Source organism: Chlorocebus sabaeus, chromosome 22, assembly GCF_047675955.1.
Source record: "Chlorocebus sabaeus isolate Y175 chromosome 22, mChlSab1.0.hap1, whole genome shotgun sequence".
Classification (NCBI taxonomy): Eukaryota; Metazoa; Chordata; class Mammalia; order Primates; family Cercopithecidae; genus Chlorocebus; species Chlorocebus sabaeus.
In genome coordinates, this window is record NC_132925.1 from 31,954,850 (window position 1) to 31,977,505 (window position 22,656).

The 22,656-nt window shown below is 34.4% G+C and overlaps 1 protein-coding gene across 1 annotated transcript in view; it reads right to left on the bottom strand.

The window, feature by feature from the left end:
- Positions 1–609: 609 nt before the first annotated feature.
- Positions 610–22,656, bottom strand: part of SLC9C1 (solute carrier family 9 member C1) — a 114,943-nt gene continuing 92,896 nt past the window's right edge. The window contains 8 exon segments of the mRNA XM_038002620.2: positions 610–723; positions 994–1,052; positions 10,336–10,462; positions 11,940–12,125; positions 12,259–12,390; positions 19,247–19,417; positions 20,274–20,372; positions 21,852–21,977. Of these exon segments, the coding sequence (XP_037858548.2) occupies positions 610–723; positions 994–1,052; positions 10,336–10,462; positions 11,940–12,125; positions 12,259–12,390; positions 19,247–19,417; positions 20,274–20,372; positions 21,852–21,977 (1,014 nt within the window).

The following is a 22,656-nucleotide window of genomic DNA, read 5'->3' on the forward strand; positions in this document are numbered from 1 at the left end:
ATGAGGAACATCTTCAACTTATCACAGAGCCTATGATCATCTTTCATTCAACATATATTTGTGAGGAGATGTTGGGGACAAAAGGAATGTCTGTTCTCAGAGGTTTTTGTCTAGTGCTAATAGAACAAATAGGCTTAATCAATGTAAAATAAGTATTTAACAACTAAATACAGAATTTTATGGCTTGTGTGTTCATAGCAGACATGTATCAGATTCTGAATATTGTAATCAGCATCTTCTGGAGCCATATAACCAATCTGGCAGAGACTAAAGCCAAAAATGAACTCTCTATCGCATCTGGAGTCCATGTGATTCAGACACAGACAGGATGGTGTAGATTTGGTGGATTATTTTAATTAGATTTCTCTCTGCTCAGTTTCAGTTCCAGAGTCCTATAGTGTTTCATAGCTTGGAATCCTATTGTGAAGTTGGCTCAAGATTTTGAGGATCTCAAGATCCCCAGGGTCATAGAGGAACATGAAATTGATCAATATTTGTGGGACTTTCTGAATAATTTAGGTTAACTGGGTTATATTTTATTAGAGCATTTATTATTGAGCTGCTTCTTTCTGTCATGCACTGTGAACACAGGGCAAACTGCTTTCAGGCTTAAAGATCCCAGACGCATAGCTGAGGTAGCACTGAAAGACTTAAGGTCAGTCCAGATTTTGGCACTCCAAGAGGGAATGGAAAGGGCTCGGGTGTGCTAGCACTGTAGCCATCCTGATAGTGCCCTGTTGCTAATGTGATTCAAGACAGATATTCTGGCATCCCTTGAACTTTGTTTCTCTTTGTCATTTCTCTAATATTTCCCTAAAAATAAGTATAATTTCCACTGTACCCAGTGCTAAAATAAGTGTTTTACACCAAAATCTACAAAATGACTAGCAGATGAACTTTATCAGAATAAGAGAAACACATTGGTAGTTTCCATAAACTCTAGACTCTCTTTTACCCAAAATAAAACCTTTAGAAAGGCTGCTTTAAATTCACCTCCTTAACATTTGTTTTTGTTTCTTCTTGAATGCCTTCTTCCAATGTTTCAGCTGAACCTGATTAAAAAAAAAAAAAAGTGTTAATTCAACCACTGAGGCAAGTGACTATTTCTGTTAGTCCAATTATCAGATTAGATCAGATTCAAATCACCCACACTCAGGATCTGTGATCTGAAATTGGTGGTAATCTCATTTGGTTTAAAAAAAAAAAAAAAAGGTCACATTTAAAAAAGTGATTATAAGTCTTTTATTATGGAGATTATATAATAAACGTGCAAAAAGTTTGGAAAGTAGAGCGACAAAGTCGTCTATCACTCCAATATCCCAAAATACTTTTATATTAATATGTATTGAGGGCCAGGCATGTTGCTGGCAATGAGGATACATAAGAAAGCAGAAGAGTTAAGATTCATGTCTTCTAGGACTTTTACTTAGTAAAACAGACTAGCAAACATACAAAAAAACATGACATGGTAAAAACAGGACTGTGTGTATGTTGGGCTATGGGAGCACACAGGAGAATCACATAGTGCAGTTTTGTGAATTTGGGATGTATCAGTGATGGCTGCTTGGAGAAAAAGCTGAGATTTCAAGGATAAGGAGTTAGCTCCATGAAATGAGGAGATGTGGGGAAGAGGATGTATAGAGAATTTCAGGAAAAATGAACAATATGGGGAAAGGCTCAGGAATGGGAGGCCACCAGGTCTTCTATATCAGGTGAACCATTTGTAGTTTGGTATGGCTAGGTTTTAAAGAGTGGGGAGAGAAGGTAGCAGGTGAAAGAGCAGATGGTGAAGGGCCCAAAAATATGCCCTGTATATGCTTAATCATTTTTAAAAGCAGAGAATCAAGGTATTTTATTTTAATTTTTCTGACAATTTAAATATTTTATTGATACATATTAGTTGTACATATTTTGGGGGTACATATAATACTTTGATGCCCATATACAATGGGTAATGATCAAATCAGAATAATTGGGATATTCATCATCTCAAACATTTATCTTTTCTTTGTGTTGGGAACATTACAATTCTTTTCTTCTGGCTATTTGGAAATTACTATAATTACTATAATTAACTAGAATTACTGTACTATTGAATACTAGAACTTATCCCTTCTAATTGTATTTTTGTATCCTTTGGTCAACTTCTCTTCATCATCTCCTTTCCCTTTCCTTCTCAGTCTTTGATAACTATCATGCTACTGTATACTTCTATGAGATCCACTTTTTTAGTGCCCACATAATGAGTGAGAACATGTTGCACTTGTCTTTCTGTGCCTGGATTATTTAACTTAAGATAATGACCTCCAGTCTCAAACACATTGCAGCAAATGAGAGAATTTTATTGTTTTTTATGGCTAGATAATATTCCATTGTGTATATACACACATACACACATACACACACCGCATTTTCTTTATGCATTTGTTGATGAACACTTATATTGATTTCATATTTTGGGTGTTTGAACAGTGCTGCGATAAACATGGGAGTGAAGACATTGCTTCAACATACTGATTTTATTTCTTTTGAGTATATGCCCAGCAGTGGGATTGCTAAATCATATGGTAATTCTAATTTTAGGGTTTTTTTCTTAAAGAAACACTGTACAGTTTTCCATAATGGCTGTACTACTTTACATTTCCACCAGTAGTGTACAAGTGTTCCCCTTTCTTGGTATATTTTCCAGTATTTTAAATTTTTTGTCTTTTTGACAGTAGTCATTCTAAGGTGAAATGATATCTCATTGTGGTTTTGATTTGCATTTCTCTATTTTTAGTGATGTTGAGCATTTTTTCGTATATATGTTGGTCATTTGCATGTCTTCTTTTGATAAATGTCTCTTCAGATGTTTTGCACATTTAAAAATCGAGTACTTGTGTTTTTGCTATGGAGTTATGTTCCTAATATATTCTGGTTAGTAATCCCGTATCAGATGAATAGTTTGCAAATATTTTCCGTTATTCTGTAGGTTGTCTCTTCACTTTGTAGACTGTTTCCTTTGTTGTGCAGAAGCTTTTTAGCTTGATATAATCCCACTTGTTTATTTTGGCTTTTGGTTGCCTGTTCTTTTGTGGCCTTAGGCAAAAAAATCTTCAGACAGGCCGAGTGAGGTCCTATAGCATTTTCCCAACCTTTTTTTTTGTGTGTGTGGTTTTACAGTTTTAGGTATTAAATTTAAGTCTCTAATCTATTTTGAGTTGTTTTTTTCTATATGGTAATAGATGGGAACCTTGTTTCATTCTTCTGCATATGGATATCCAGTTTTTCTAGCACCAATTATTAAAGAGACTGTCCTTTTCTCAATATATGTTCTTGGTGCCTTTGTTGAAAATGAGTTGGCTATCAGTGCATGGATTTATTTCTGGATTCTTTATTCTGCTCCATTGAGCGAAGTGTCTGTTTTTATGCCAGTACCATGCTGTTTTGGTAATTGTAGCTTTGTAGTATAATTTGAAATCAGGTAATGTGATGCCTCTGGTTTTGTTCTTTTTGCTCAGGACTGCTGTGGCTATTCGGGGTCTTTTGTGGTTCCCTGTGGATTTTAGGATTTTTTTTTCTGTGTCTGTGGAGAATGCCATTGATATTTTGATAGGGTTTGCATTGAATTTACAGATTGCTTTGGGTAGTATAGACCAATTTAACAATAATAATTATTCCAGTCTATGAACATGGAATATCTTTTATTTTTTTGTGTGCCTTCTTCGATTTCTTTCAACAGTGTTTTATAGTTTTTCTTGTAGAGATCTTTCACTTCTTAAGTTAAATTTATTCCTAAATATTTTATTTTTTTGTAGCTATTGTAAATAGGATTGTTTTCTTCATTTCTTTTTCAGACTGATCACTGTTAGCCTATATAAATGCTACTGATTTTTTGTATGTTGATTTTGTATCCTGCAACCTTACTGGATTTGTTTATCAGTTTTAAGAGTTTTTGGTGTGAAGTCCTTAAACCTAAGTATGCTATCATGTCATCTGCAAACGAGAATACTTTGACTTCTTCCTTTCCACTTTGAATACCTTTATTTTTTTCCTTCACCTAATTGCTCTGGCTTGGACCACCTGTACTATGTTGAATAGTAGTAAAAGTAGACATCCTTTTTTGCTTCAGATCTTAGTGGAAAAGCTTTTTAAAATTCTTCCCTGCTTAATATGTTATTAGTTGAGGGTTTGTCATATATGTCACATTTATTGTGTTGAGGTATGTTCCTTCTATATTCAATTTGTTGATGATTTTTATTATGAAACGATGTTGAATTTTATTGAATACTTACTCTGCATTTACTGAAATGATCATAGGGTTTTCATCCTTGATTCTGTTGATGTAATACATCATATTTATTGATTTTCATATGCTGAACCATCCTTGCATCCTTGAGATGAATCCCACTTGATCATGATGAATGACCTTTTTAATGTGTTGTTGAATTTAGTTTGCTAGTATTTTGTTGAGGATTTTTGCATCTATGTTGATCAAGGATACTGGCTTATAGTTTTCTATTTTTCCTGTGTCCTTTTCTGGTTTTGGTATCAGGATAATGCTGGCTTAGTAGAATAAATTTAAAAGTATTTCTTTCTCTTCAATTTTTTGATATAGTTTAAGTAGAATTGATATTAGTTGTTATTTAAATATTCATTAGAATTCAGTAGTGAACCCATTAGATCTTGGGGTTTTCTTTAATGGGAGACTTTTTATTGTGGCTTTGATCTTGTTATGTGTTATTGGTCTGTACTGGTGTTCTGTTTCTTGATGTTTAAATTTTGATAGGTTGTATGTATCCAGGAATTTATCCATTTCTTCTAGGTTTTTCAATTTGTTGGTGTATAATTTTTCATAGTAGTCTATGATGATCCTTTGTATTTCTGTGGTATCCATTGCAATCTTTATTTTTTAATTTCTGGTTTTATTTATCTGGGGTTTATCTCTTTTTCTTAGTCTAGATAAGGTTTTGTTAATTATCTTTTTAAAAAACAATTTTTTTTGCCAAATTTTAAAATCATTATTATTTCCAATTTTATTTATTTATGCTCATTTATTATTTCTTTCCTTCTACTAATTTTGGGTTTGGTTTGTTCTCGCTTTCAAGTTCACTGAGGTTGTCATTAGATTTTTTTTAAGTGTTTCTATTTTGGGGGTATGGGCATTTATTGCTATAGACTTCCCACTTAGTACTGGTTTTGCTGTATCTCGTAGGTTCTGGAATTTTGTGTTTCCATTTTCATTTATTTCAATAAATTTAAAAAAATTTCCTTTAATTTCTAAATTGACCCATTGGTTATCTAGGTGCATGCTTTTTAAATTTCATGTATTTACGCAGTTTCCATAGTTCCTTCTCTTATTGATTTCTAGTTTTATCCCATTGCAGTCAGAAAAGACATTTGATATAGTTTTGACTTTTTTTAAATCGTTGAGACTTGTTTTGTGGCTTAACATGTGGCCTATCCTGGAGAATATTCCATATGCTGATAAGAAAAATGTATATTCTGCAGCAGTTGAATGAAATACTCGGTAAATGTCTGTTAGGCTCATTTGGTGTAGAGTCTAGTTTAACTCCAGTGTTTGTTAATTTTTGTCTTGATAATCTGCCCATTGCTGTAACTGGGGTGTTGAAGTTCCCTACTACTATTGTATTGCAATCCACCTCTCCCTTTAGATCTCTTAATATTTGCTTTACATATCTGGGGACTCTGATGTTTAGCATATATGTATATTGACAACTGTTATATCCTCTTGTTTAATTGACCATTTTTTTTATATAATGACCTTTTTTTTTTATTTTAGTAAAGGTTTTGATTTAAGGTCCATTTTATCTGATGTAAGTATAGCTATTCTTCCCCTTTTGGTTTCTGTTTGTATAGAATATTTTATTCTATCCCCTCATTTTCAGCGTACATGTATCTTTATAGGCAAAGAGTTCTTCTCATAGGCAGCATATAGTTGGGTTTTTAAAAAATTTATTAAGCCATGCTTTGTCTTTTAATTGGAGACTGTAGTCCATTTACATTCATTGTTACTACTAATAGGTGAGGACTTGCTACTGCCATTGTCTTACTTGTTTTCTAGTTGTTTTGTAACTATTCTCCTTTCTTCTTCCTTTCTTACTATCTTCCATTGTGGTTAGTCATTTTTTCTGGTAGTATGTTTTAAATAAGTTATTTAAAACTAATACCAACTTAACTTTGATTGCAAAAAAGAGAGAGAAGAAACAAACACACAAACAAAAACATCTGTATGCAGCAATTCCCTCCTTACCCCACATTTTGATTTTTAATCTCACAATTTGCATTTTATATTGCTTATCTCTTTAAAATTGTCATAGTATATTTTAAATATTCTGTCTTTTATTCTTCTTAGTAGGGATATAAGTGATTCACACACCATGATTACCATATTAATGTAACAATCACATTGATAATATTTTCTTTCCATTTGAAGAATTCCCTTTAGCATTTCTTATAGGACAGGTCTGGTAGTGATAAATCCCATCAACATTTTTTTTTGTCTGGGAAAGTCCTTATTTCTACTTTCTTTCTGAAGTTTAGCTTTTCTGAGTATAGTATTTGTGCTTGGCAGATTTTTTTTTTTTTTTTTTCTTCAGCACTTTGAATGTATCTTTCTACTCCTCCTGGCCTGTAAGGTTTCTGTTGAGAAGTCTGCTTTCAGGCATATTGGATTTCCCTTACATATTATTTCCTTCTTTTTTTTCCTCATTGCTTTTGCTCAAAAGTCCCTTTTCCTTTCTTTATCTTTGGCTTTTGAGTACCTGATTATAATGTTTTGGGGTATTCTTATTTGAGTTAAATCTGATTGATGACTTAATCTTTTTGTATCTAGATATTTATCTCTTTGTCCAGGTCTGTAAAGTTTTCTGTTATTATTTATTAAGACAAACTTTATATACCTCTTTCTTTCTCAGTTCTCTTTTTAACTTCAAAAACCAAAATATTTGTTCTTTTGATGTTGTCACCTAGACCTTGTAAGACAGCTTTATTAATTGTTTTATTCTTTTTCTTCTCTGACTGTATTTTTAACTAGACTGTCTTCAACTTCACTGATTCCTTCTTCTATTTGATCAATTCTGCTGTTGATGCTATTTCATTAATTTTATTTTCAGCTTTAGGACTTCTGTTTGATTTTTTAAAATTTTGGTCTCTGTTAAATTTCACTGATAAACTTCTGAATTCATCCTGTGTTTTCTTGAAATTCAGAGAGTTTCCTTAAAACGTTTTTTTGAATTCTTTGAGAGATCACACACCTCCATCATTTTAGGGTTGGTCTCTGACATGTTATTTTGTGCATTTGGTGAAGTCGCATTTCTCTAAATATTCTTGATGCTTGTGGACATGTACATTGAGGGATTAGGTATTTATTTTAGTCTCTACAGTTTGCCTTTGCCTGTCCCTGTCTGCCTTTGGATAGCCTTCCATGGATTCTGGCAGACTGATTGTTTAGTTACCTGAATCTGTCATCACTGGAGCCCTTTCAGCACTAGAGGATGCTTACCAAGACTCTCACAAGGATTTCAAGGTTGATGTAGTTTTAAGGCCCAGATGGACCTGGGGAAGTCCCAAGGAGGGTTCTGGTGTTGTGTGGGAGTGCTGGTCTGGAAACGGTCCCAATGGCCCAGATGGATGTGACTCTTTGCCCATCTCTGCAGGGATATGTTGGGTCCCTGATTTCAGTGAGAGGGGTTGAAGTTGAGGCTGGGCCCCCTTGGGATCTGCCAGAGAAAGGAGGTTGATGGGCCTGTATTGTTGGCTTAGTTGGGCATGCATTACCCAACAGGTCCCTGCACAAGCAAGGCAGTTCCTTGACTGTAGCTGGAGGAGCCAGAGCTGAGACTGTCCCCTCAGGATCTGCTGTGGGACAGAGGCTGGAGATGTCAGTCTTGCTTCAGAGTAGTGCACATTACCCAGCACAGACAGGATAGCTCCCTGATGCAGCAGGAGGGGACAAAGCTGAGACAGAGCCCTCTGGGGATCTGCTGTGAGATGGAGGCTGGTATACCTGTCACATCAACTCATATAGGTATGTGTTTCCTAGTAGGTCCCTGAACAGATGGGATAGTTCCCTGACTGCAGCAGGAAGGGCTGGGGCTGAGACTGGGTTGATTTGGGATCTGCTGTGGGACACAGGCTGGAGAGTCTTGTCTTATTGCTTCAGAGGGGCACGCCTGGCAGGTTTCAGCACAGAGGGGATAGTTTACTGGTTGCAGTGGGAGGAGCCAGACCTGAGACTTGGTGCCATCAGGATCTGCTGTGAGTTGGAAGTTGGCAAGTCTGTCAGGGGGGCTCAGACTCCCTGGTTGTGTGATATGGGTGATTCTCTCTCTAGATCCTTGTGTGAGCAGCACTGAGCTGGGACCTCAGCTGAGAGTTGTTGAAGCCAAACCCCAGGGAAACTTTCAGATTCATCACTGAGATAGATGTCAGCTGGCAGGTGAGTTTCTCTGCCAAGGCACAAGTATGCATGATACTTCCCGGATCCCTTGACAGATGGTTTTGGATTCAGGCTCAAGACCAAATGAGGAAGGAGCCAAGTCCCTTGGAGGACAGGATAATTTCAGGACTTGAATGTGGAAGCAACCTTGTAGTATCAGCTACCTGGAGTCAATCTGCATTCTCAAAATGATGCCCCTAGGTTGTGAGCTACATGAAGACTTCACAAACTCCTACCTAAATTTTGAGGCTCCTGCAGAGAGGTTTTGGGCCATGTATGGGGACAGAATTTTTTTTTTGTTGTGGGATATATGAATGGATTACCTTCTATTCCATTATCTTGGTTATGCCACTCTGTATATGCTTAATCTTAAGGTCAGTGGGGACCCATACAATGACAATATTTTGTGTCCACATAGATGTAAAATTATATGATTGTACATAATAAAGATTAAATTCATTTAAATTAGTAACAATGTTATATTCTTGGTATTTTTACTTGATGTATATAACTGGTTTTTCTTTAACTTTTAGTTTAGGTTTGGGGGTACATGTGAAGGGTTTGTTACATATGTAAACAGGTTGTCACAGAAGTTTGCTGTATATATTATTTAATCACCTCGGTATTAAGCCTAGTACCCAACAGTTATCTTTTCTGCTCCTCTCCTCCCTCCCATCCTCCCCCTTCAAGTAGACCCCAGTGTCTGCTATTTCTTTCCTTGTATCACTGGTTTTTCAAAAGTTATAATATGGAAAATCAAGTTTTTAATGCTTATATAACATTCAATCACATTGACTGATGTACTGATTTAGTTAACCATTCATTTATCATTATACATTTTTATTATTTCTTATATTTTATTTTTATAAATAATGCTCAATTATCATTTTCTTTTTTAGCTTTATGTATCTTTAGGATAAATATTTAGACATATTATTTAGTCAAAGGATATAAACTCTTTTTTGGCTTTTGGAATCTCCTGATTAATTTACTTTATTGTTTGCATTGCTATTAATAAAGTAAGAATGTGTATCAGATTCACTACATTGGTTTGGTCGAGAGGTATTATAATTCTTATAAAATTTCACAAATTAAATAGACCAAATACATAATTTGTTTCTGTAAATATTAACAGCATTGAACATTTTCCACGTTGTGTTTTCAATGCAAGTTTTCACCTGTGAATTGTCTTTGGTTTATCTCTTGATTGGTAATATTTTTTATACACACAGGGTTTTAAAATCGATTTCTATATTTCTAAATTTTGAACATTATTTCTCCTTTAGTGAATTGATCAATTAAATTCTATTATTATTACTTATTCAATAATTTTTAAATTTTTTAAAATTTATCTCAAAATTCAATTTAAAATTTTTGATTTATAATGGAAAATTTAAATTAAATTTTAAAATTTGTCTCAAAAGTATTTTTCAAATTTTAATCAAGGGCTTAATAGTAGTGATTAAATAATCATATATGTTATGATTAAAGTTTTATCTATTAAAATCTGTATGAAGAATAGGCTTTATATTAAAATTATTCATCTAGTTCCAGTGATTTATGTTTGTTGTTCAGACAGTACAATGGTATTTTTAATGTTATTGCTATATAACATATCTTAATTTGGGGGAACAGTTAGTAATTCCCTCATTAACCTTTTTTTGTATCATTTTGATAATTATGCACTTTTGTTCTTATGGATGAAATATATAATAATTTAAAAACATAACTTCAACTTGTCTGTCTGAACTCATACATTGAATAGCAAATTTTGGCAGTTCAAAGGATTCCTCAATACATTAGGCAGAATGCAAACAACAGTTTCCAAATATACATAGGACTATTTTATAAAGGAAAAGTAAGTTCTTACAATTGCTCAAAGAAATCTAACTCACGCATTAATCCTGGTGTAAGAGAACTTTTATGTTTAGGAATAAACTTTCTAATATTCCATCTGAATGCTTTCATGTTAGTCGGAGTTTGAATAATCACTACTTTTGTGAAATCTTCAATACCTTGTATCTGAAAGTTGACAGAATGCAAGTTAATTTCTGAGCAAATATCCTACTATTAAAAATTCTCTAGTAAGCTGCTATTTCTGACTTTCTCTAAGTATCTGGGAAAAATGGAAAATATTAAATCAACACAAATAAAATTGATATCTTAAAATACTTGGGTATGTTGGTTTTGCAAAAGTCAATATTCCATATACATTCATTGATTTTTAAATATTTCTATTCCATATGAAAAAAATGATTAAGAATGAATCACCAATGGCCCTTTAAAAATCATCCAGAGACTTTTTCTACATGGCAGAAAGAAAGTTTAATGAAAAGAATTAAACTTTCTTTCTGCCATATAGAAATATTTCAAAATATTCTTCCATCCTGTGGTTGTTTTCAACATAGTTTGAATCACATTGGTACCCAAATCCACAATGAGTAGGGCTCTGTGTCTACGGAAGTAAGTAGAGAAAGTTTACCAGGCTTCAGGCTCTTGCTTGACTGTCTAAATTCTCAACAAGCACCCACACTAAATTTCTGTTATGTGTTCAAGGATAGAGGTAGAGAGCAGCATAGTGGAGAACGTTTCACTTCCTGTCATTAAGCATTACGTCAGTGCTGCTGATGTCCACTTAGAAAATTTTCTTATGATCATTTCTCACCTTGGGATCCCTCCCATCCCCGTTACACTTTTTTCTTATGCCCAAAATCTACCCTGTAAGTGCTTTCATCCTAGCTGTAAAACATTTTGTTAATATATTTACTTGTTTCTTTCCACTTGGTTGAGAGATCTCTTGAGGATAAGTTGTAAGTATCTTTTTTTTTTTTTTAATCATTTCAATATATAGCACTATACACAAGCATATTTTAAATAACTCTGAGTCCTCTTTGAATTACTTTTTGTAGCTGTGTCTTTCATGTTCCTTTTGACATGTGCCTCTCTGATTCTCCCCCAACACAAAACAATACACACACACACACACACATACTTCTTTCCTTCTTTACATGGCTCAGGTTCTCATTTTGATTGGCAGGGGAACTCAATTAACAGTTTAAATATGAGAAGACGTTCACTTTCAAAGCAGCTGTGGAAATACTACTAATACTCAATTCAGCATCAGTCTGGCAGAACCTTTCTAGAGCATTGTGGGTACAGTTTTTCTGCAACTTGTGAGTAAAATAAATGCACCCTCTTTTGCAATGAATAACTGTACCAAAATCTAACTGTAGCCAAAATGTCCAGCTTGGCCTTCATAGGCATTGGATAGGAATAGCTTATGCTTGGGCTAGCAAGTGCCAAAGCAGTCAATGAACTTGGTGCGTGTGGGCATATGTGGGTGTGGTTGTGGGTATGAGTGAGTGTTTATGGAGTGGTGGGAAAAGGGAGAAGATTGGAAAGTGAAAACCTTAAGATTATACTGACAGTTTTCCTGATGTTAATACATTGTTGGACATATGGCATGTTGACCTGAAGACAGGAATCAATATTTCTTTACCTGATGGCATGTTATAGGAATTAAGAAAGGTGCTCTGTAAGATTTTCGTAACTGACAATCTTCTACAGCTCCATGTATGAGGATAACATAGATTACATTTTCATCATAGATATCAGTTTTGGTGGTCACTGGTATATCTTCTATATAAATATTAGAGAGCTTTAGTTGCATCTTGTAGTTCCAATCCTGTTTTAAAAACACAATTTCAGTCTATTATTAGTTTATGAAGTTTAATATATATTCATAAATAGTCAATTATAATGTTTTAATGCCATTCCATTCAAAGAAAGAAAGACAAGTTTATACAAGCACTTCCTACCTCATAAGACAAGTGTTCTCTGATTTTTCTGGCTGTAATAGCGAGTCCAATTTTTAGCCACATTTTATGTTCAATGAGAGGAGAGCATTGCTTAAAAGCATCATACAAGTGAGTTTTGGGAATAAAATATGTCTGGAAAAGAAGGATGTAAATTTGGTATTTTATTTTGTGCACTATGTTTTAAGGAATAAAGTTTTTTTGTTTATGTATACTATTAAAGCTAATAATTTAATTAGGTAAGATTCACATAATAGCTTGGAAACTTAATAAAATCTGTCTATCAATGAAAATTGGTATGTTCTTTCCCTATGTTCTTGTTGACTTTGTCAAAATCAGTTGGCTGTAAAATGTGGCTTTATTTCTGGGTTTTTTAATTTGGTTCCGTCCATGTATGTGTATATTTTTATACCAGTATCACGCTGTTTTGATTACTATATCTTTATAGTATAATTTGAAGTTAGGTGATGTGATTCCCCCAGCTTTGTTCTTTTTGCTTAGGATTGCTTTGGATATTTGAGCTCTTTTTTGGTTCCATATGAATTTTAGGATAGTTTTTTTCTAATTCTGTGAAAAATCATGGCATTTTGATAGATACTGCATTCGATCTATAGATTGCTTTGGGTAGTGTGGTCATTTTTACAGTACTAATTCTTCTGATCCATGAGCATAGCATGTTTTCATTTGTTTGTGTCATCTAAAATTTCTCTCCATAAATGGTATTGGGAAAATTTGATTGCTTTATGCAAAACAATAAAACTAGACCCTTTATCTCTCACCACATTTTAAAAAATCAACTCAAGATGAATTAAAGACTTAAACGTTAGGTCCCAAACTATAAACATGCTGGACATTGAGAAAACTCTTCTGGACATTGATGTAGGCAAATAATTAATGACTAAAACCCCAAAAGCACATGCAACAAGAACAAAAATAGACAAATAGAACATAATTGAACTAAATAGCTTCTGTACCACAAAAATAAATAATCAAGTGAACAGGTAACCTATTCACTGTGAGAAACAAAAACCCTGCAGAATGGGAGAATATATTTGCAAACTATGTGTCTGACAATGGACTAATGTCCAGAATTTACAAGGAACTCAAATAGCCTTTCTGACTAGTGTAACATGATATCTCATTGTGATTTTCATGAGCATTTTTCTGATGATTAATGATTTTGAACATTGTTTATATACCTGTTGCCCATTTGTATGTCTTCTTTTGAGAAATGTTTATTCGGGTCCTTTGCTTATTTTTAATTGTATTATTTATTTTCTTGCTGTTGAACTTTTGAGTTCCTTATATATTTTAGATACAAACCCATTATCAGATGTATGATTTATACATATTTTATTTTTGATAAGATAAAAAATAGAAAACAAATTACTAAAAATCATTTGACCTTTTTAGATAAATATATGTTATTTGAGGGGATCAAACTTTTTAGGCAAAAATAAAATGCTTATGTTAAAAGTGAACAGACCATTGGTTACTAAGAATAAAACTTCTATGAATAGTCAAAAACAAGTTTTGTGTACATTGAATTTTATTTCTCTTGGGTCAGTATCTTTTTTTTGTGTAGTATAGGACATGTATATTTAACTTTTGTAAGCAACTGACAAACTGTTTCAGACCAAAACCACTGTTCAAATTAAAATCTCTGTTTCAGAAGTTGTTTCAACATTTTACACTCTCATCAGCCACGTATGAAAATTTCAGCCAGGAGTGGTGGCTCATGCCTGTAATCTCAGTACTTTGGGAGGCCAGGCAGGCTGAGCACCTGAGGTCAGGGGTTCGAGACCATCCTGGCCAACATGGCGAAACACCGTCTCTACTAAAAATACAAAAAATAGCTGGGCGTGGTTGCGTGTGACTGTAATCCTAGCTACTTGGGAGGCTGAGGCAGGAGAATCACTTGAACCTGGGAGGCAGAGGTTGCAGTGAGCTGAGATCAGGAGCCACTGCACTCCAGCCTGAGAGGCAGAGTGAGACTCTGTCTCAAAAAAAAAAAAAAAAGAAAAGATAATTGTAGTTGCTCCATGTCCTTGCCAATACCTGTTAGTGTTTTTATTTTTAGGCAATGTAGTAGGTGTGTATTGACATACCACTGTGGGTTTAATTTGCATGTTTCTGGCAGCTAATGATGGCGAACATCTTCAAGTGTTTATTGGCCATTTGTATATTCTTTGTAAAGTGTCTGTTCTTTACACATTCTTTGCCCAGTTTTTAATTCAGTAGTTTGTCTTCTTATTTTTGAATTGTAAGACTTATTTATAGATTCTTTTATCAAATCCTTTTGTTGGGGAACTTTTGAAAAGTCCCTAAGCCCATGACTTATATTTTTCCCTGATCCTGTTGCTCGTAATTTTTGTAATGTCTTTTGAAGAGCAGAACATTTTTAATTTTAGTGACATCCAATTTATCAATATTTCCTCTTATGGTTAGTACTTAAAAAAAATCTTGGCTAAGAAATCTTTGCCTATCTTAAGTTCTCCTATGTTTTCTTCTATAATTTATATAGTTCTATCATTCATGTTAAAGTGTATGATCATGCCACATTACATTTTGGGCCTAGTACATGGGGATCAAGGTTCATTGCTTCTGCATGGATATTCAGTGTTTTCAGGATTATTTGTTGAAAATATTGTAATTTTTCCATTGAGATAATTTGATCCTTTGTCGAAAATCTATTGACTATGTATGTGTGGATTTACTTATGGATTATCTTTTCTGTTGCATTGATCTCTACATCCTGACCTAAAGCCAACGTCGTGTGGCCTTAATTACACGGGATGTATGTCTTTGGATCAGGTAGTGTAAATCATCTAACTTTTTTATATTTGTTTTGTCTATTGTAGGTCCTCTGCATTTTCATATATATTTTACAAAAAGAGTCTGTGGAGATTTTGATTGAGGTTGTGTTGAATCTATAGATCAATTTATGAAGAATGGATATCTTAATAATATTATGGGCTTTAATTCACAAATACAGCATACTTCTCCATTTTTTTAATCTTTTTTCAGTTATTTAGGAAATATTCCATAGTTTTCATTGTAGAGTTATTCCATGTATTTCATTAACTTTATGTGTATCCCTTTTATATTTTGATTATTTTTGTAAAAAGAGTTAAAAATTTTATTTCCAGTTGTTTGTTACTAGTATATGAAAACACAATTAATTTTTGGAATTTGGACTTGTATCTTGCCACCTTACTAAATTCATTATAGATTCTAGTTATTTTTGGTAGAATCTTAAAAATGTAGATATCATGCCATCTTGCAGAGACAATTTTAGTGCTTTCTTTGTAATTTTTAAGTCAGTTTATTTCTTTTTCTAGCCCTATTCTACTAGCTAACAACTCCAGTAGAATACGGAATAGAAGTAGTGAGAGTGAACGTTCTTGTCTTGCTCTCAGTCTTATTGTCTTAGTTTTTCATCACTAGATGTGATGTTAGCTGTAAATTTATAATAAATGCCCATTATTGAGTTCAGGAAGTGTCATTCTATTCTGAGTTTTTGGAGATTTTTTAAAAGAATGTTACATTTTGTAAATTCTTTTTGTTCTATATCAAATATCTTGTATAAATTTTCTGGTTTTTTCTTATAATGTGTTGAATCACAATGGGTGATTTTCAAATGTCGAATCAATCTCATATTCCTAAAATAAAGCTTATTTATTTAGTTTTGATGTCTAATCCTTTTAATGTATTCCTGGATTCAACTTGCTAGTATCTTATTAATGATTTTTTGTATCCACATTAATGTGGGATATTGGCCTGTAATTTTCTTTTGCTGAAATGTTTCCTTGATTAGTCGCAACGTGTGGACCTGGATGTTTCAGTTGAAAATGCTATGTTTCCTTGCCCCTTCCATCCCTCTCTGTGAGAGCCGCACACACCAGCTGCTTCTAGTCAGTCATGTTGGCCACTTCTCTCCAGAATCCATTTTTAACAACTGGTTTAAAGTCTGACCAATCTACAGCCTGGACAATCTCCATGATGGTTTTTACTCAATGCTTTACTCCTCACCTTTTATACTATAGATCACAATTGCATGCTTCTTTGCTTGTTTTGTAATTCGTGGTTGCTCATGATAACACTACAGAGATTCTAGATTATTTTATCTTCCTCTGAAAATTATTGATTTTTGTTATAGCAGGCAGTTCATTTACTATCTGATCACACTGAGCTTGTACATCTGGATTTTACGATTTGCTTCAGTGAATCAGTAGAAAACCTCAGGTATCTAAGACAGTGTAACTTGGTGGTTCTTAACCTCCAAACTCTGTCTCAACCATGAATGCTGTCAGGGCTTGCTCCAAGGCTTTGTTAGGTCTTAGAATAAGAGCAAGCCTTCTTCGAGGTCATGATTCTTACTCCTAAGGCCTATTCTTTCTGGTCTCTCAGCTGTGGGCCTGAGATTTTAACAGATCTTTCCTTTCTGTTAGGTATCTTGACTTCTTGACTCCTGGTATCTTTCTCTCTCTCTCTCTTTTTTTTTTGTGACAGAGTCTTGCTCTGTCACCTAGGCTGGAGTGCACTGGCGTGATCTCGGCTCACCGCAATCTCCACCGCCCGGGTTCAAGCAATTCTCCTGCCTCACCCTTCAGAGTAGTTGAGATTACAGGCATGCGCCACTGCGTCCAGCTAATTTTTGTATTTTTATTGGAGCTGGGGTTTCGCCATGTTGGCCAGGCTGGTCTCAAACTCCTGACCTCAGGCGATCCACCCGCCTCAGCCTCCCAAAGTGCTGGGATTACAGGCGTGACCCGCCGCGCCTTGCCTGACTCTTGGTATCTCTTTTCCTTTCTTAACAATCTGGTAAATCTAGTTGTGTCTCATCCTGGGCATTTGCAGCCTGTCTCTCAACCAAGGACTTGTGGAGAACCACCACACAGACTACTTGGGTCTTTCTCTGTTTAAGACTTTCTCTTACTTCCCGCTCTGCAGATTCTAGCCAGGTTAGTTTCCACAACTTCTGATGTCTCATTTCTCAGCTTAGCAGGATTGCCATCTTCTGCTTGGATTCTTATTGCATCATGGTCAGGAAATGATCCGAAGCGGAGGATCGGGTGAATGTAGGGCTTACCTTGTGAGTTTCTCATCTCTTAGTTTTGGATGATATAAGTTTACCTTTATAACAAACCTGCACATGTACCCCTGAACCTAAAATAAAAGGATTAAAAGAAAATAATTTTCAAAAAAAAATTTAAATAGAAAAAAAATCACGTTTGCCTCATATATTTTATTAAGTTTTAGGTTGTTTTTTAATAGAGGATGTGCTGCTCTGTTACAAGTAGCTTCATTATAGCCCGAAGCAGAAGGCTAGAGGGTTTTTATGCAAATTCCTGGTATCATAAATATATAATTTTATTTTCAAACATTTTAATGATAGAGATATTTTAAGTATATAACATATGTGATTATATGCCAACAATAAAAATATCATTTAGTATTCTGTTCACATTAAAATGTCCTAAATTATCTCAAATAGGTCTCTTTATAATTGGTTTGTTCAAATTAGAGCAATTGTATTTATTTGGTTATTATATCTCTTGAGTCCATTTTTAATAACTTTCCTTTGCCTTCTTTCCCTCTACCACTACACACTTTTTTTTTTTTTTTTTTTTTTTTTTTTTTAACACAGAGACAGAGTCTGTCTCTGTTACCGCTCTGGAGTGCAGTGGTGCAATCATGGCTGACTGGAACCTTGGGTTCCTGGGCTCAAGCAATCCTCCCTCCTCAGCCTCCCAAGTAGCTGGAACTACAGGCATGTGTCACTGTGCCTGGCTAATTTTTTTTTTATTTTTTGCGGATATGTTGCAGGACAGTCTCAAACTCCTGGCCTCAAGCAATCCTCCTGCCTCAGCCTCCCAAAGTTTTGGGATTACAGGCATGAACCACCATAACTGCTACTCTATTCACTTTTTATGCCATTGATTTGTTAAAGGATCAGGTTATTTGTCTACAGACTCTTCCACATTCTAAATGTAGCGATTATTCCCTCTTGGTGTCAATGAACTGGTTTATCTCCTTCCTGTATTTTCTGTAAACTGATTCAATCTACAGACTTGAAGAACTTCAGATTTTTTCTTTTGTGAGACTTCGTGGGCGGTGCTAGCACTTCCGCTGTGTCACATCACGAGGTACATTATGCCTAGTTGTCCCATTTAGTGACACTAATATTGACCAATGTCCTTAGGTAGTGTTTCCTTCATTACAAAGTTTTCTATTAACATTCACTCAGTAGTTTTAGCATCAACTGAAGGTTGTTTCCTAGATCTATTATTAGCGATGTCACAATGGAGATTTTCTGATTCTCTCATTCTGTGTTTATTAGTTGAAATTCTACGTAAAATTTTTCCTCATTTAAAAAGCTACTTTGAAAGAGTTCATAGAAGAAAGGCAAGATAAATGTTTACTTTTTTCTCTTAAAAAATCCATTTTCAGAGTAATAAAATGATATCCTAGCAACCTCAGTAAAAATTTAAAAAATTAGCATCATTATCGATGTATGGATTTTCACATATTTATGGAGTTTAATTATTTACAGTCATTATTCTTTTTGAGTTCAAATTAAGCCAGTGGGAGCCCTTGGTACTGTGAGGATGTTTTTCTCAATCATGTGTAGGGAAACTTCCATATACTTTGCCCAACTTTTATATTAATAGATTCCAGCCCCATTTTTATCCCCTTTCTCCTCTTTCAGATTGTGGTGTTGACAATTAACATATGCCAGCCAATTTCCCCATGAAAGAGCTTATGTAGCCAGTTTTTCTGGATGAATTCTTTTCTTTATGGTTAACATTCATAAGCTATTTTGCCAGGGCTTTTTAATTCGACAAGTTTTGTTCCTTTATTATTCCTAGTTTTTAAAAATAAATTATCAACTACACTGTAAACTTATACTAAATACTAAAATAACCTTAAATCTGGTATTAGATATTTAACAAAACACAACAAAAGTCACAGATGAAGTTTTTCTGACCTCTACTACAGTTTCGCAGGTGGCAGAATATTTCATAGGTTCATTAGTTAAGCAGTTTATCTCTCCTATTATTTCTCCACTGAGCATATAGTCTGTGTCAATTATCAGAAAATCTTTCTCCTTTGACTCCACCATTTGATCAATCCCCAAACCTGGCTTTGATCTTTCAAGCTGTTCAGGAACAAAGAAAGAGAAAAATACATATGCCAGTTAACTTGTGTCACCAAAACTAATTTATGGCTTTTTCCACTTTGGTTTGAACAATTCTAATATTTACATATTGTCTTGAGAATAAATATTTTATTTCTTTTTAAGTAAAATTATTAAATTAGCAATGATTTAGATACAAAGCATTCTTAAATACTCTGATCTTTCTGATTCCTCCTACTCAGTTAATCTATAGCCATTTAGAATGGCTAAATCTCTAACTCAGATCAGCAAAGTTGAATAACAATTTATATCATAGTTTTCCATCATAAAAGAATTATTTTGAAAGTTTCCTGTTATCTGTGAGAAAGTATGTCTTTAAAATGATGAATAGTGTTATCCATTGTGTCTGAACATGAAAATTTATCATTAGATGGTAGTCATTGTCCTAAAAAAGAAACTGTGCAGTTCTTAACCTGGAAAGCTACTAATTATCAATTTCATAAAGTTTTCTTAAAAAACTTATGATCACAAGTGCATTTATAATAACTCTGCCCAGTCAGGCGCCGTGGCTCACACCTGTAATCCCAGTAGTTTGGGAGGCTGAGGCGGGCAGATCATCTGAGGTCAGGAGTTCGAGATCAGCCTGGCTAACGTGGTGAAACTCCATTCCTACTAAAAATACAAAAAATTAGCAGGGTGTGGTTGTGCATGCCTGTAGTCCCAGCTACTTGGGAGGCTGAGGCAGGAGAACCACTTGAACCCAGGAGGTAGAGGCTGCAGTAAGCCAAGATCACACCATTGCACTCCAGCTTGGGCAACAAGACAGAAACTCTGCCTCAAAACAAAAAACAAAACTAAACAAAAACCTCTGTCTTACCTTTACCATGCCTGAAATAATGATATAGATTCCTTGGGGCTCATCACCTTCTTCAAATATATCATTTCCACAATCAAATGTTACAACTTTGGCTTTTTCCTAAAAGATACCACCAAATATATAAGCTATAAACAACATTTTAGGAGTGGTTGGGAATGTTAAAATTTGCATTTTTATTATTTTTTTTTTGAGATGGAGTCTCACTCTGTCACCCATACTGGAGTACAGTGGCGGGATCTCGGCTCACTGCAACCTCCCTCTCCTGGGTTCAAGCCAAGGAGAATTGCTTGAACCAATTATCCTACCTCAGCCTCCTGAGTAGCTGGGATTACAGGTGCCCACCACCACGCCCAGCTAATTTTTGCATTTTTAGTAGATACGGGGTTTCACCACATTGGCCACACTGGTCTCAGACTCCTGACCTCAGGTTTTCCCCCCACATCGGCCTCCCAAAGTGCTTGGATTACAGGCGTGAACCACCGCACCTGGCCTAAAATTTGCATTTTTTAAAAAAGTTTTTACATTTAAAAAATTACTATCATTTGATAATATCTGAAATATATTAGTAATAAGTTTGTAAGAGAAAATAGAAATTATGAAGAGTAAAGAGGAAGGTGGATCTTTATGAATATATGCAATTTTAGATAGGGTATTTATACATGGATTAGAAAAGAAATACTCTAGGAATGAGAATGTAATTAGGGGATAAAAATCTTTCATCTGGATGAAAAGTTATGGGAACAGATGTAGGCTAATAGCATGCATATGTCATACATACTCCTGCTCTAAACAGCTGATCAGGTAAATAAAATATTCATTTATTCAAAATGTTTTAATCAGATAGAAAAATTTAATTGGTCTTTTGACATCGAATAGATATATATAAAAGAACATTAGAACAAGTTAGATCCGTTTATTTGTTCATTCCACAAGCACTTAACTGAGCATCCAATATGCATTATGCAAAGTGCTAGGGGCTGGGTATTCAAAAGATAGATGAGATAAAAAATGTAGTAGGAGAAGGCCTAAAGATAATTGTAATGTAATGTACTTAATGCTATAATAAAGGTACACATTGGGTACAATGGCAGCAATATTGGTCCTCTGAAAACAATATAGTTCACAGGATGATCTTCTATTGGTGGGGCATTTGGCCCAAAGCCTACTTCTCTGAGTACTCTGGTGGGGATGTTTCCAGAAAAGAAATAAGCAGGAAAAATTTGAAAAAAAAAAAAAAGTGAAATACAAGGGCATTTTAAGAAAAGTAAATAGCACCCACAGATGAACGGAATTAGAAAAACATGTAATGTGCATGGAATACCATGATTTGTTCAGTATAAATAGAGAATAGAGGATATGTGACAATGGAAAACAGAAGACGAAGGTGGAGAAGTAGGCAGGAAACAGATTGTAGAAAGATTTTGCATATTATTCAAAACGATTTTGATTTTATCCCATTGGCAATAAGGAACATTTAGAGAATATTAAACTAGAGAGTATCATGGTTAAATTCTTATTTTTAAAGATATTATTTGTTAGTACATTAAAAATATTATTAATAGGAAATAAAAATGTTACCTGAATGAAGTTTATATGGTCTTGGTTTTTATCTAGCCACGGAATATGATATAGGACTTCTTCAACAGTAAGAGGTCTGATAATAGATTTAGACTCAAGCATCTCTTTCTTTTTGGCCGTGATTAACTAAAACCATAAAATTTAAGGAAAGGGATGAGCCAAACTGCTGTTCCCAGAATGTTTAAGGCAGATAGGTCTTTGTACTATTTCCTATTCTTGATCATTTGACATTTTTCTTCTTCCATGAACATTTCCAGCCTCTCCTTATATCATGATTCTATCTTTCTGTATCATTATTTTTATTTCTTTCCAACTTTTATTTTAGGTTCAGATGACACGTGCAGATTTGTTACATGGGTAAATTGCATGTCATGGGGGTTTTGTTTACAGATTATTTTGTTACCCTGGTGATAAGTATAGTACCTGTTAGGTAGTTTTCCCTATGATCATTATTGTGAAGTCACAGATAAGCTTCTCTTAAAGTAAACCATTTTACTGAAGTATAGCAGATGTGAAAAAAAGTGTAAAAGTCGTAAATGTTCACTCAAAGAATATTACAAAGTAAAAACATCTGTGTAACCAACACCTAGATTAATAAAACATTTGCTTCACCCTAGAATCCTCCTTTATGTTCTCCTGTAATCATTACTTCTATCCAAAGATAACCTCTATACTTCTATCATCATTGTTTAGCTTTCTCTGGGGTTTTCGGCTTTATTGACATGAAATGAAAGAATGTACTTGTGTCTGATTTCATTTGCTCAACATTATGTTTCTGAGATTCATCTATGGTGCTGCAGAAAGC